We start from the raw sequence: 15,080 nt of genomic DNA on the forward strand, positions 1-15,080 counted from the left end.
TTCCAAATTTTACTTTTATTATATTTACTGTGTAATCATCCTTAATATGTAAAAATAAAAATAATGCCCAATAGCCCCTTAAGCCCAGGAGGAAGTGCACTTTGGTCGAAGCGAATACAAAGAAAAATTAGCTGCTCATCATTTTAAATCACTGTAGCCACAATATGACCTATCACCTGGAAATAAGAAGCTGTACTGTAAAGCTGTTAAGAGTCTGACTCAAAATCACATTTATCATGAAAGGCAGCGCAGAAGATTAACTGCAGTGAAGCTCATATTGTAGTGAGTTGGAGTAGTGCAAAGGAAAAATGTCTCCCTAAACAGCTACAACTATAAAATCATAGAATTTATAAATAATTATCTCATGAAATGAATTCAAATATGACCTTCATCTGTCATTCCCAAACCCCCTTTTCACTCTCTGCTTCACACGTCATCCATAAGAATGACTTTTGGACGTAGCTTGTTGTGCTCTGTCTCATAGGATGTGGGTGCAGTCAGAGCGGGACCCTCCGTACTGCAGGACACCTGGACCTGTGGGGGCTCTGCTCAGACTCTCATGGTTGACTCGTGACCCTGAACCGGAACCAGCTGAAGAGGGGCCTCCATCTCCACCACTGCTGCTGCTGCTGTTATTGTTGCTGGTGGTGAAGGGAGGCCTGTCAGCCTGGGACCAGGACTCGGCTGGTCTGTCTGGGCGGTGGATGCGGTGAGCATCCAGCATCTCCAGCAGCAGGTCGTACAGAGGCACTTTGTTCTTGCACTTCATGCTGTAGAGATGCTCCATGCCTTTGTTGCTGCAGAGAGTGTAAGCAAAAAGGGCGATGAGGATTTAGAGCGAGTTCATGAGTCAGTCTGTGAATGAGTGAAGCTGACTACTTTCTACATCTGTGTTCAATTATACAATTCAATTCGATTTTTTTGCCCATCAGTTGCTTTTTTGTCTTTACTTATTCTCTTTGGAGAATTATCCTACATTATTTAAATTTAATAAGGCTGATGTTTTTCTGAAGTTTTGTTTCACTGTCTCTTTTTTCTGTCTCTAAGTAGTCTGTCTTCTCTACCATGCCAGTATCACTGAACTCCAGGCCCATTCGTTCCTACTAAAGATGGAAATATTTTAAAATGGTTCACTAATATATGGTTCCATTGTTTTTTAAAAACTATAGAAATTTCATATAACAGTTGCTTTTGTTGGGAACTACTACCAGGGTTTATGCAGAAATCCTGAGGTTAAATTTAATACCTTCTTAATACCTTCTAAATATTTTTTTAAAACCTCAACAGAACTTTCCTCTAGTCATATAGTAAAAACAGGATTGATATGTGGGAGGGCACGCGCACTGTTACTGTCAATCCCTTAGTTATTGCCATGCAATAGTGTGCACGCACTCCTATATATCACTCCAGTCAACAAGCTCCTTTTTGAAAACCTTATCACATAAACAGTAACCCTAACTAATTTTGTCTTTCCCACATGCAAATGTTTTTTTTTCCTGAGATTCCCAGGCCGAGCAGAAGATGCTCGGTTGGAGCGGTGTACTGGCAGCACAGAAATATGATATTAATGGCTGCTCTCCCATCAAGTTGTCAGTCAACTGAACACTGTAGATAGATCCAACTACATAATTTGAGTTATGCTACTTGACATTTGCTAAAGAAATGACACAATGCATTAGATTTCAGTACCACTCCACACATGTTCTCTAATGAAGACATCAAGTATACTTGACGAACAGTGTTTTACAGCAGGATGCTTGTGAACAGCTGTTCTACTGACACGTTTCTTTTTTGTCTTTTCAAAGTCATTTTCAGTCTATGAAATCAAACTTTTTGTGCAAAGCTTGTTTCAAGTTTTACTCCAGCAATCAACCACGTACAGAACTTTCCAGTACATGTTTTTAGGCTCAGGATGAGGCTAAATTCATAATTTTGTACCGTCATACTAACCACAAACTTCTTGAGCGACACTGAATGATGTTTGTGCGCTATGGAAAATAAGTCTACTGTACAGTCTGCAATAAATTCTGGCGAACCTAAGCAAACAAATAATACTTTTTAAGTACTTTAATTTTCACCAAGTTGATTTACTACCTTTTCATACTTTTTAATACATTTAATATATTCTGACTACTTTGAGCTGCAGAATAACAAACACTTGGTGCTCTGGAGAGTGTTTACAGCTGCAGGAAGATTTATGTGGGACTGCATCAACATAAAATATGTGATCATTGTAATGAAGACAAATGTGACCCAGTGTAACAGTGTGGCTCACTGATGTGTTTTTTAACAATTATCTATTTCAGGCACCGGATGCACTTTGGATACAATTCATTGCGATTCATTTTATCCTTAAAGCTGTAATTATACACTATAATAAATAAATTGTTTTATTGTGATTTATTGTAATATACTCAATTATCAGTCTGGACAAGAGACAAAGCATCAGCCTTCTGATCTAAAACATATACTGGAGAAAATTAATCTTATCGCCTCACAGAGTCACTGTGGATTACTGAGACGTGACTTTCAGTGGAACACGTTGCAGTTCACAGACTTTTAATATGCAAAAAAACAAAACAAAAGCGACCTCTTCTAATTTAATTTCACCTCATGTGCCTGATGTGGGAAAGCAGGAGGAGCAGATGAGCCTGCCGCCTTGATTGCTGCTGAGCCGAGCATCCTGACTGGCTGATATGATGTATGAGAGCGTCTGTGATGGTGTCGAGCATGTTCTGCACTGCCGCACTGTCGTGGAGAGGCTCCATTGTGCCGGTGCAGAAAGAGAAGGCACCTGGCGGGGGCAAAACATAATGGATCTTTCTTTTTTTTTTTTCCAGTAGGAGTATTACACTTCGTACAGATAAAACTCACTCAACTTGCAGCAGATTCAGGCTACAGACACAAAAACAACTTTTCCATGAGAAAAGTTCTGACTCACACATGCTTATAAGAGCAGAACATTAATTAAAGATGCACTTTTGCCCACACAGCAATTAAAAGTTCATCTGGCTCCAGCAGCTGTGCCAGTAGTGTCATCCTGCTGGTATTTCACTCAGTATCTCATATAGAATATCTCAAACTCTGGGACAACACAACCCTCTGTGCTGTCTCGTGTTGTCATGGGAACAGTTATCAGGAATATTGACAGTACAGGTCTTTCCAGAACACTCTGTTCGCCTAATGTGCTTAATGTGACTATCGTTCAGAGCTACACCTGTGTGGGTGTAGTTTGACACTCTTCAATATGTACTCATTAAAACCGATGACAAAGTGATGTGCATGTAAACAACACTGTGTACAATTAAACACAGAACTTTTTTGTTTTGTTTTGTTTTTTTAAAAAGATTATTTTTTTGGCCTTTTCAAGCTTTATTGATAGAGACAGGAATGTGGGGAGGAAGAGACGGGGAATGACATGCGGGAAAGAGCCACAGGTCGGATTCGAACCCTGGGCTTCCGCAGCAAGGACTGAGCCTTTACACATGGGGCGGCTGCTTTACCAATTGAACTTAATGACGCCCCAACACAGAACCTTTTGTGTTTTTATTAGAGTAGCTCTGCTGCCCATGGTCAGCGTTTCCGTGCATGCCTTTCTCTGAAATTATTTCACAAGAAGGTGGATGAAACTTTAACACACACACTCACGCATGTTGCCTCACCAGAGTTGAGCAAGATGATAGCTTTGAGGCAGACAAACTCTTCAGTTTTGAGTTTGAGCATGCGGAAGCGGGAAGTGGTGGCCAGGAGCATGTCGAAGATCTCAGCCATGCCTTCAACGCAGTCGCCTTCGCTCCTGGAGGAACAGGAAGAAAACACGAGGAGTTGTGTTTTGATTTTAGAGCTTAAATTTCTCTTCTCTTTTCTATTTGAAGTCACACATGAATATATATGATTCCAATACATAACATGAAAGTCAGCGTGTATCTAAAACAGAGTCCAAATTCTGACTTGCAGCCCGCCATCAGAGGACTTCATCTGAGACCATGAAACCATTCTAAGAGAAGCCAGATAAACAACTAATGGACTGAATCGCTGCAATGCTCCTGCACTGTTGAGAAGTGAAGGAAAGATGGAGAATTTCCAGTGGTTGGAGTGCAAGATAAACTTGGAAGCACAGAGCCAAGGGAATTTATCAACCCTGACCCTTCAGCATTTTAGTCATCATGTCCAATTGGTGAGGACACTCATACAGGGACCAGGTTTTAGAGATAATACTCTGTAATACACTTTTGAATCAAATGGGACCATCAGGCACATCAGAGGGTAAAAGCTCTGTCTGTCTGTCTGTCTGTCTGTCTGTCTGTCTGTCTGTCTGCCTTATCCCTCTCCCTCCTCACCTCCCTCTCGTTTTCTCTCTGAGCTAGATACTGTGGTTTGGTGAGCTTGTTTACTTTGAGCACGGGTGGAAGTGGAGAGAACAGGCTGTGCTCGCAAAGCTGAAAACAGCCATGTCTCATGCCTCCCTCCATCTCTCCTTGTCTTCTCCATTCGTCATTTAGCTCTCTCTCTCTCTCTCTCTCCTCTGCCTCCTTCCCCGCCATCACTCCTTGGTCATTCTTCCTTTTCCATCATTCCTTGCAATGAGGCTTTGATTAAATCTCTGCCCTGGTTGCCAGCTAAGCACTGTAAAGATTGATGTGGTATTTCAGGTTAGAGAGAGGCTGCTCTTCTCTCCTCTCTGTGGGGAACATGTAATTAGTCTTTCACTACATGACGGGCGTGTTGGGATGGCACAATGGCTGGCAAGGTGTGAAATAGAAAATCTACAATGCTGATGTACCACTCTTCAGGGCTGTGTGAGAGTGAGTGAAAGATGGGGAGAATAAGTAGGAAAAGGAGACATGAAAAAGTCTAGAAAGTCAGGACAGTACTCCTTGCTACCTGTCCAGAATAAGGTCCTGTGCGAAGATGAGTTTGCCTGGGCAGTGGATGGATCTCCAGATGAGCCCGATCATCAGCACCTCCAGCCATGAGCTCTCCAGGAGCTGCACCTGATCGTGGAGGGACAGCTGCAGAAAACCTAGAAAAGACACAGACAAAGTGCACATTAGTAAATCTAACCCCTTTTATAACTGCAAAAATGCTATTCATAAAAAATGGACAACAAATACTATATCCTGAACACAGCAACTAATTTGAATAGAGACCAAATTCAAACAATCTGGTGTCGATAAGTGTTGTTATATTGGTGCTGATTTTTTGAAGTGGTGGGGAATATTAACACACCCGGAGTTAAATGTGTGCACCTTCACTCATAAAAAATAAAAATATGCAGGCTTGTTTTCTGGCAGGGAATGGCTACTTAAATAAAACCATCTGCAATCTCTCTGCTCTCATAAGAAGCCTTATCGCTGGCACTCAGCTGTCTCAATTCATATGTAATTACAGCCAATTCATTCTCATTGTCCCCCCGCTGTACTCTGTTTGGGACCCCTCGCAATTAAAACTGTGTGCCTTTGGGCTTTTAGTGACGCACAAGGTTGTAATACCTCAAAATCAGGATTTACTCACTTAGAGAGCTTGTCATGTGTGTCTGTGTGTATGTGTATGTGTATGTGTGTGCGTACACGCAAAAGGGTGATGTGTCCTATACTGCATTTAGGCTCTATGGGGTGCCGGCAGATTGGCCAAACAATCCTCTCAAAGGTGATGACTGTAATTACCATCACTGTAATGGCTCTGTATGTGTGTTTCCACTATAAAAGGTCTTCCATCAACTTGCTATTGCCTCAGCAGTCAGACGATCAAGGGATAAAACCACTGTCACACAGTCCGTCTCTACATACAAATGTTTAAAAAAAAAAGACGTTGTTACCGAGATTTTGAAAAAAATAAAAAAATAAAAAATGTTCCAATTTGGGAGAAACATGCGATAGATGTCATGGTGCTCCAGCAAACCTGACTCACATGTTTTCAACCTGCTCTCACCCAGCAAGTATTTCTGAATATCTATCTAGGCATGGCTGTAGACTTCCTCTTAATTATCGGTAACAACCATTGAACATTAGGATATTATAGCATTTGCATCATTGTTGGTAAAAAAAAAAAATCTGTTAAAACTGAAGTTATCTCTCTATCTAAGTCCTGATGAGGTTTATTTTAGTGTATGAACCTTGATAAAATAAAGAGGTTTTTATTTCACTTGAACCCTTTGGTCCATAATCTTAATAGTCTTCTGGGGAGTTTGTGAAGGAGAGGTGGGACAGGTCTGTTTTATTAAAGATTCAACGTAAGTAAATAAAATGGACAATTTTTGTCTTTCTCTGTCTGCCCTGCAAACATGAAGATGAAAAAGAGTTGTTGTTCTTTCGCAATCTTTGTCTAGAGACTTAAAATACAAAAATACAGCTGTGAACACAACAGCACAACAAGCCTGACACTCAGAAGTCAGACTAACACAAAGTAACAAAAACAAAAGTTTTAGAACAGATTATTTAGCTTTATGGTCTTATTTCATTTTGTTATATACTGACTATATTATTAAATCATGTTGCACCTTTTGAATAGCAGCAGACAGCAGTGAATCTGAAAGGTGGGAGAGGTTGAAGTAGTGGGACAGGTCTGTTTTATTAAAGATTCAACGTAAGTAAATAAAATTGACTATTTTAGTCTTTCTCTGTCTGCCCTGCAAACATGAAGATGAACATGAAAGCAAAAGAGTTGTTGTTCTTTCGCAATTTTTGTCTAGAGACTTAAAATACAAAAATACAGCTGTGAACACAACAGCACAACAAGCCTGACACTCAGAAGTCAGACTAACAAAAAGTAACAAAAACAAAAGTTTTAGAACTGATTATTTAGCTTTATGGTCTTTTTTCATTTTGTTATCCACTATCTTATGTAACATGCAGTTTTAAGGCAGTTGTGTACATTTTTTTTTTTTTGTTACTTCACACTGATAATCTGTCAGACTTCACTTCTTGCATCACTTCTTGCTGTATTTGTTTTATTGACATCCTTCCTATTGCTGCCACTTGATCTGGTTGTCATTATAAATGAGAATTGGTCCTTAACTGACTTATCTGTTTAAAGAATAAATTAACCATGTATGTAAAAACATGATGTAAAAAGGATAGTAGGTTCATTTTGGTGCACAATCGTACTGTAATAACACCCTATAGATCACATCACAGACACATTAATGGTCTTTGAACTTCACCATACTCCAAACAACATCTCAGGAGAGTCCAGTTAGTAGTAGGTTTTACTCCAAAACAATATGAAAGCCAAATCTCCACATCTGTCAAAGTAATTGTCACTCAGTCAACAATTTTTATTTGCTGTCTGTTAAACTAACTTTGTACTAGCATCAGCTATTGCTCCTTCCTACAGTGTGATTATAATAATATAATATATATATAATAATTACCAATATTTAACTTATATTGAAGAAAAATACACTGCATTATGCAGTAATTCAGGAGTGTTTATACTGCTGAAAAAATTATTAATGATTTATTGGTGGTGTGGCTACCATACCACTCTAAGCTGTACCTGGAAGCTTCTTGGCCCAGGCGATCATGTGGACCAGCTCCTTATCGGCCATGCTGGTGAGCAGGGTCATCATGGTGACCTCGGTGTAGGGACGACTCAGCTTCTGACGGGAGCACAGCACCGGGGGCTCTGCACCCTGGAGCAGGAGGAGTACCTGGGGAAGCAACAATCACACTTATTTATTGATAAATTAATTAAGAAATGATCTGTCGTGGTTCAAACTTATTTAAAGCAAATACAAACACATCTGGACACAGAATTAAGCACCTGGTCAGGTGACATGCCAATCATCGATGATTTTCCTCCTCCACCACCAGCAATACTGCTGGTGTGCTTCCTCCTGTCCTGGGGGGGTGCTATTCTGTGCTCCAGGTCCTTAGAGGCCTTGTCACTGGTGCCGGTCCGTCGTTTGTCACGTCGCAAAACACGCCCGCGGTCCTTTCGCACACCTTAAGTACACAGCAGAGGTTTAATACAAAATAAAATGCAGTTACAAAAAGAAAAAGCCACAAATATGCACACACACACAAACTCATCAGGGTTTTTCTAACTCATGTAACTTCATATCCTGTTCCAGTGCAGACTGAATGCATGCCTGTGTGATTCAAGAAGTATGAAAACAAAAACGTGGGTGTCTGTTAATCAGTGGTTGTACTCCTTTCGAGGAAATCACTTCAAGGTCATGTTATAGTTAGTCTCAAGCTTATCTGCCTCCACCAGCACTCTCATAGTTGTGCCAGTCTTCTCCGCACCAAGCCATGGCCAATTAATTTGGAAATTTCTTCAAAAGAGGGCAATCAAATTAGTTGTTTTTTTTTGCTAAAACAATATACAGATAAGAAAAACTGTGCAAAAAAGCAAATCAAAAGCAAAAAACAAAACAAAACAAAAACAAATCATAGAAAGAAAGCAGAAAAAACAACAACTGGATAACCAATAAGGATGCAACTGAATTTATTTACTGACGGTAACTTGCAGAAAAGAACATTATATGAAATAAAACAAACTGGAAAAAGGTTGTTTTTACAAAAGAAAGAAACCTGCCGTCTACCCACCTCCTTTCATCATGCCCACTTCGTAACACTTCCTAAGACGGCAAGCCTGGCAGCTCTTCCTGCGATTCCTGTCAATAGTACACTGATTGGTTGCTGGGCACATATAGTCATTGTGACCTGAAATGGAAGAAAATCTATTACTTCAAGCCCCACACTCCAATGTTCAGTTCAGACTTAGATTATTTAGGAGCCAGGAACACTCCATTCCCATTTTAAATGGATCTGAGATGGAAAAAATTAAAACTTGGCATCTTGGCTTTGTCATCGCCATGGAGACTATTGGTTTCTTTATGACGTCTTCCATTGTGAGATTTATCAATACAACAAAGCGTTATATCACAACATGACTAAGACACAAGTTTTTATCTGCACACAGAGGTAGCTGTACATGGAGGTTGTATGAAACACATAAAACAAAGGAATTTAGATTTTCCCTTGATTTCAAATCTCTCAGTTTCACAATGTCACAACTTATGACTCTTTCTCTACTTTATTGAGCTCCAGTTTGACTGTTACAGAAAGTTCAATTTGGTAGCATGAGCCAGCAAACTAAATCACCATCCTGTTACATACAAACCTTTTTGTGATTCACAGCTGTGCCACATTAAAGCACACAATTTTCCTTTGGTCACTGACAGAAAAACTCATTTTTATGGGGACTGTGCTCAATCTGTTCTTTCAACATTTAAGATTAAACAAAGAATATGAAATAGAGAATATGTGAATTTTAGGAAATACTTTATCATTTCTACATACAATCTGAACACTAAACTGTGATAAAATAAGATATGATCTGTCACAAACAGGTGAATGGATGAAGCACACAGATTACCTACCCTGGATGCTCCTCTTAAAGAAGGCCTTGCACCCTTCACAGGACCACACCCCATAGTGGTACCCAGAGGCATAGTCACTGCACACAGCACAGAAACGCATCTCTTTGGCCATATCAAACCCACCGGCCCCGGCTCCAGCCCCTGACTCCCCCACACTGTATGAGTCGTCACTGGTGCCACACTGGTCGTCTCTGGACAGCTGCTGCTGACTGGATGAGACATTTGACCTGCCACAGGGCATGCATTTCAGCTCAGTTAAAATATCTCACATATTCACATGATGATTAAAAGTGCTTTCGTGAACAATAAATGACTTTTTGGCCATAAAATATAACTGGATATTTTGTAAAAAAATTGGTTTTTATATACTTAATTACAGATCGATTCTAATTCTTTACCATACTGACTTTAATCTGCCAGTGGCAGAGACAAAAGCAGAGTACTATTTTCCACCTGAGCCAGGAAACAATCTGTATGTGTACTTCTGTCGTCTTACGTATTGTTCCTTTCTCAAGGTCTTTGACAAAGTCCTTAATCTCTGGAATTAGAAACCAGGGCAAAGCTTGATCCTTTCTATAGAGATAGTGGCAATGTTTTGTATATAGGAATAGATTAAAAAATACAATGAAGTTATATAATTATGTTTTGTTTATAACTGCATACTGAGGACTGAAAAGAATGCCAATGCTATAATACGTGAGTGAAAGATATCAAATCTTGTTACGTGTTAATATTTTGTCCTACAACTATTCAATAGGAAACACAAAGGCTGTACAGTAAAATAAGGAATAATTGTGACAAGATAAGCACACTGAGAAGTTATTTTATTCTTTATCTTTATATTCAAATCATGTAATGCAGGGGGCAAAAGAACCATAGTGAAGAAACAAATCTGCCCAGTCTGCACTGCTCATATAACTTACACAATCACAAGAGCACAAACAAAACTGACTAGGTGGATCAGGTTTAAGCCCTGGAGGTTGCATTTCTCACAAATGACTCACCCTCTCATAAGATACATTACTAAATTTTAAAGTAATGGCCAAAATGTAGAAAAACATTCAAAGCAGTCATTCATACCTGTTGATGAAGAATTTAGACTTTTTTCCAAGCACACAACACACACTTTTCTCCACTCTGGTGATCCGGCAATGAAGAAAAATGATATTCCCTCACCTGTAGACGGGTGTTGAGGTGGTTTCCAGATAGTGGTGGCTGGGTGGGTGCATAAAAGGGCTGAGTCGGGGGCTGGAGGGCACAAAAACAAGAGGACTAGTAGGCCCACTGCCCAAGGACTGAAGGCTGCCATCTGAGGGTGGTCCATGGGCATCCAAAGGAGCAGAGTAGTAGCCAGGAGTGGAGTGGCTGTATAGTGGGGTCGGGGCAGGGGTGGGGGCATAATCGTAGGTCCCTTCCAGGAAGTCCACAGTGGCTACCCCTCCAGACCCCCGGCTCTCTTCGGGGTACATGTCACTGAGGGGGGCACGCAGCGGAGGCGAGGAACGTTGCGGGGAGAGGGTCTCCAGCTCTGAGAAGGCTGGGCTGATCCTGGGTCTGACTATTGGTCCACAAGGCTGTCTGCTCTGCGGCTGGCTCTGCCTGAGCAACATCACAGCACAACGGCACTGATATGCAACATGATTTAGACTTGCTCTCCCATTTGCTGAGGGGGAGTGGAGACGAGTACTGCTCTCCCTCTCTTTACTCTTTCCTCACTCTCTCTCTGTCTCTCCTGCCTTTTTTTTCCAATACAGACTGTCAGGCAACTTGAAGGGTCCACTATTCTTCCAGTCCCTTTACCCTATCTGCCTTGAGCTTCCGCCCACCAAGATCCAGATAAGAAAAAGAAAGAGAAAAAACATTCAAAGACTCCTCCCAACCCCCTTAAATGTTTTTTCTTTGGTCAGCAGAGCCTTTCCCTTATTTCCTTTAATACATCTCTACTAACATGTAGCAGGAAGGGTAGCCTGGTAGGAGAGAGAAAAGGATCATGGACAGATAAATTGTGTAACTTAACTGTTCTGTCTCTCACACCACTACAAAATATTCTTTTCCCTTATCACCTTTTCCTCCAGAGAAAAGATAACTATAAACTAGCAGTAAACAGTTTCATTTAGCTGATACTCAGAACACTACCAGTGTGACGTATGACTGGTCTATTTGTAGCCAGATTATTGAATACACCTGAGACTCTGCGGTAAATCAAATCACTGTGGAAATGAGAAACATTAGGACAATGGTTTTAAACAATGGGGGCTAAAAGAAAGCCAATCTTCCAGGTTACACTACTCACCTCTTACACATGAATCATCCTCATATAAGCTGTGTGAGTCCTCTCTCTCCCTCTCTGCTTGCCTCTCTCAACTCTCTGATGTCTCTCAGACATCTAGCTGGGCTCTTTGGACACAATGGGAACGGTGAAAAGGTTAAAAAAAAAGATAAACAAATTAAAGATCCAGCCAAGTCGATAAACACGGTGTGTTAAATCACCAGGTCACCATAACACAGCAAACAGAGCAGGAGGTTAAATCTCATTCCAAAAGCCAATTATTACATAATCAATCCCAAATGAGGAGATTGATGGTTATTTTATCATAACTATTTTTTTTTTACTTTTAATGAAGATTATAAAGAAATTGACAGAAATTCATTTAAAAAATAAAACGTTTCTAGTGTTCTAGTGTTCAGTGTTTGAAAGGAAGATGACATATAGTATAGTATATCACAAGAGCACAATATGGACTGGTTAATCATTACTTTATCGGTGCCAGGGTCACAGATGAAATAGAACACTATATTTAAACAAATCAAAGGTGCAGAGTATTTGTGCAAATGCAGCTTTGTGGGACATAACAGTCATGTTTACAGCTCCAAAGATACAGGTTTGTGACTGTGAGGGATCCTTTTAGTTCTTTTATGTTTGGGGACCAGCCATCAAGATGAAAACAAAAAAAAGCCACAAAATGTAGGATGATTTTCAAACATTCATGGCAGGTGTTAAATAAAAATTATTCCAACAGCACGTCAGTGTAGAAACAATTATTATTTGGTGCAACTTTTGAATTATGAAATAATATTGGGCTTGAATTAAAAATTATCCATGTGATACTGCCAGCTGTCACAGTTGTCACTTCTTTAAGAAATTTATAAAGACAAAGACGATCACGAGCAACTATATATCTCCCCCGCAGAGGAACACCTGAACATTTGGCACAGGGACTTCATTTCCCCTCCTCTGTGCAACATCTTTCTTGAGCAAACAACCCAATTTTCAGGACATGTCAGGTCAAGTGGAAAACAAGTAGTCCTGATGATAATATACTGCATTTCTTTTCTTTTTTTGCATTTTCCCTGGAATAAAATGAAGACGCTGTTGAATTAGAGAATAGGAAAATGAAGGCTGAAGAAACAGCTAAATCACCTAAATGGCTCAAGATTGGAGTTACGTACTGTAATTTGCTTCATTTTCATAACAGACCACATTCACAAAGCATGTCGGCAGCCTAAATTTTGCTGCTTAATTGTCTCAGCACAGTCTGGAATTGTAACGCACATGTTGTAGCATTTCCAGCTGTTTTGTTGGGTGTATTTTTTTTAGGTCCAACCTGACCTTGAGTAGGTCAACAGGTAACACCAGCTGCTGTAAAATAACAATGAAAAACGTCACAGCACTGGTGAACATTTAAGATATCTAATGATTGATCCTTTTGAGCATGTCCAGACGCATTTGCTCACATTTTTAAGAGAATCAATTCACAATATTAACCTGCTCAAGTATGCAGAATAAAATACTACTGCTGCACTTGGCTGTGTTGATTGAATGTTGATTGAGACTACCAAACCTGTCTAGATATATAAACTCATGAGAAAATAATGCTGCCAAAGAAAATTATTATTACCCACATCTCCCACCTCTGCTTGTAAAGTATGCCAGTGAGTACAGTCAAGTTAGTGCCAGTTAATGCTGTTCTTTATTAAATCAAAGCCCATCAGTGAAAATGATATTTCCCCAAGCAGCACTGAGAAGAATCCAGTTAACCACCTCTGAGGTACTGACATGGAGGATTTAGATGACATAACAGTGTGCACGCAGACATCCACTTTTATCTATAGAGATACAGAGGTTTGGGTTGCCATTTTAAACAAAACAAGAACACATCATCACTGTTATTGTTACACTGCCCCAATAACAGTCTAGCAAAGTGCTCCAACTGAGCAAAACAATTAATCAAATGATGTTATGATTTGCTTTAGTTGTTTTGGTGTTATTCTGGTGCATGCATATCAATAACGAAGTGCAACAGTAAAATAACCTGAGCTGAGCTTAAAATTAAAATACCTATATGTTTATCATCACTCTCCTCAACTACATGCGAAAACTTAAGTATTGCTGCTCTAGATTTTATAAGCTCAATTCTTACCCAGTAATTATTAACAGCATCTATATTACACTGTAAACATTATGACTTAATACGTTGTGCACAACACATAAGCTATTTGCTATAATATGCACAACTCATAGGTTTTTTGCAATAAAAAAACACTTTGATTTCTCACCTCTGAGGATAAATTTGTCACAGTAAACAATTGATGTGTTCAAATTATAAGGAAACATTTAGCTCTAAAGTGCTAACAATTGAGCTATGACATGGTACAAATCTGTGAAAATATTTATTTAATGTTTCTCTTGCTATAGATTTCAGTATCAAACATGATGAAGTGCTAACAAACAATGAGGAACAAAAACATTTAACAACCTCATGAACCTTGATGGTCTTATGGCTTAAAGGTTAATTCTGCTTGTGGTACTTCTTTCTGTAATGTTCTTATGTTCCATGCCTTCGTAGTGACATCCTAAGGTCAGTTTTACTGTTCTGACTTTGGGCTGTAGAACTGAATGACAGCGTACTTGCCGCTGGTCATCCAGTCTGGCTCTTGGGAGGTGAGCTTCTCCCCTTGGCCCTGCTGCAGACCGACCTGAACGTTGGCCTTAAGAGTTCTCAGAGCGCACAGTGGCGCAGGCCCAAAACCTCGGAGCGCAGTACCGAAGCTCACTGTGTGATCCCACTCCCTGTCGCTTGTCAGCTTTCTGTAGTTGAGATCACCTTTGAACAGCACCAGGTCTGCTCCCTGCAGGGTTGCATATAGGTCAGGAGCATCAGCCGCCATGTCACAGAACTCATGGGGTTGTGTCCAGAAAGGATGGTCATGATAGGACCACACACCCTCCTTCAGATAGCTCTGCCACTGGACACCACTCTTGGACATCCACTTGTGATTGGCTGCCATGGTCTGCCGAATGGTCCACTGAAAATCTTTAGCTGTGACATCAGAGACAAACCATGGAAACGATTTGCCGTGGAAATGGACCTCACGGACAAGGCCAGAGGAAACCAGGAAATCTGCAAAGACCAAGTCAGTGACTAACTCAAAGCCAGCGTTGTCTAGAACAACATCCACTCTGCCTGCAGTGGTTTTCCCTGGCTGTCCTGGCCTCTGGAGAGTTGACCATACCATGTTGGAGTCATCAACCAAAATGAAGGGCTGTAGGCTGCTGAGGGAATCTATTGGACTCAACTTCTGTGAGTTGTCTTGGCCAGCAGAGATAGACAGATCACACTTGTTTCCCCATAGAGAAACCTAGGAAGAGTCAAATAAAAAAAGTTAACCCTGATCAAATTTTCATGTATTC

At 40.2% G+C, this 15,080-nt stretch overlaps 2 protein-coding genes across 2 annotated transcripts in view; both read right to left on the reverse strand.

Annotated features, from left to right (window-relative positions):
- Positions 1–15,080, reverse strand: part of esr1 (estrogen receptor 1) — a gene marked incomplete at its 5' end in the record, with an annotated part of 20,804 nt that continues 5,724 nt past the window's right edge. Inside the window, 13 exon segments of the mRNA NM_001303376.1 lie at positions 1–797; positions 2,611–2,794; positions 3,663–3,796; positions 4,885–5,023; positions 7,498–7,651; positions 7,765–7,946; positions 8,553–8,669; positions 9,389–9,514; positions 9,516–9,540; positions 9,542–9,564; positions 9,566–9,615; positions 10,565–11,355; positions 11,682–11,785. Of these exon segments, the coding sequence (NP_001290305.1) occupies positions 479–797; positions 2,611–2,794; positions 3,663–3,796; positions 4,885–5,023; positions 7,498–7,651; positions 7,765–7,946; positions 8,553–8,669; positions 9,389–9,514; positions 9,516–9,540; positions 9,542–9,564; positions 9,566–9,615; positions 10,565–10,998 (1,887 nt within the window). The 3' untranslated portion in view covers positions 1–478.
- Positions 13,337–15,080, reverse strand: part of armt1 (acidic residue methyltransferase 1) — a 3,499-nt gene continuing 1,755 nt past the window's right edge. The window contains exon 5 of the mRNA XM_010745931.3: positions 13,337–15,028. Within this exon, the coding sequence (XP_010744233.2) occupies positions 14,255–15,028 (774 nt within the window). The 3' untranslated portion in view covers positions 13,337–14,254. The remainder of the gene's footprint in view (positions 15,029–15,080) is intronic.

This window comes from Larimichthys crocea, chromosome XI (assembly GCF_000972845.2).
Source record: "Larimichthys crocea isolate SSNF chromosome XI, L_crocea_2.0, whole genome shotgun sequence".
In the NCBI taxonomy this organism is placed as follows: Eukaryota; Metazoa; Chordata; class Actinopteri; family Sciaenidae; genus Larimichthys; species Larimichthys crocea.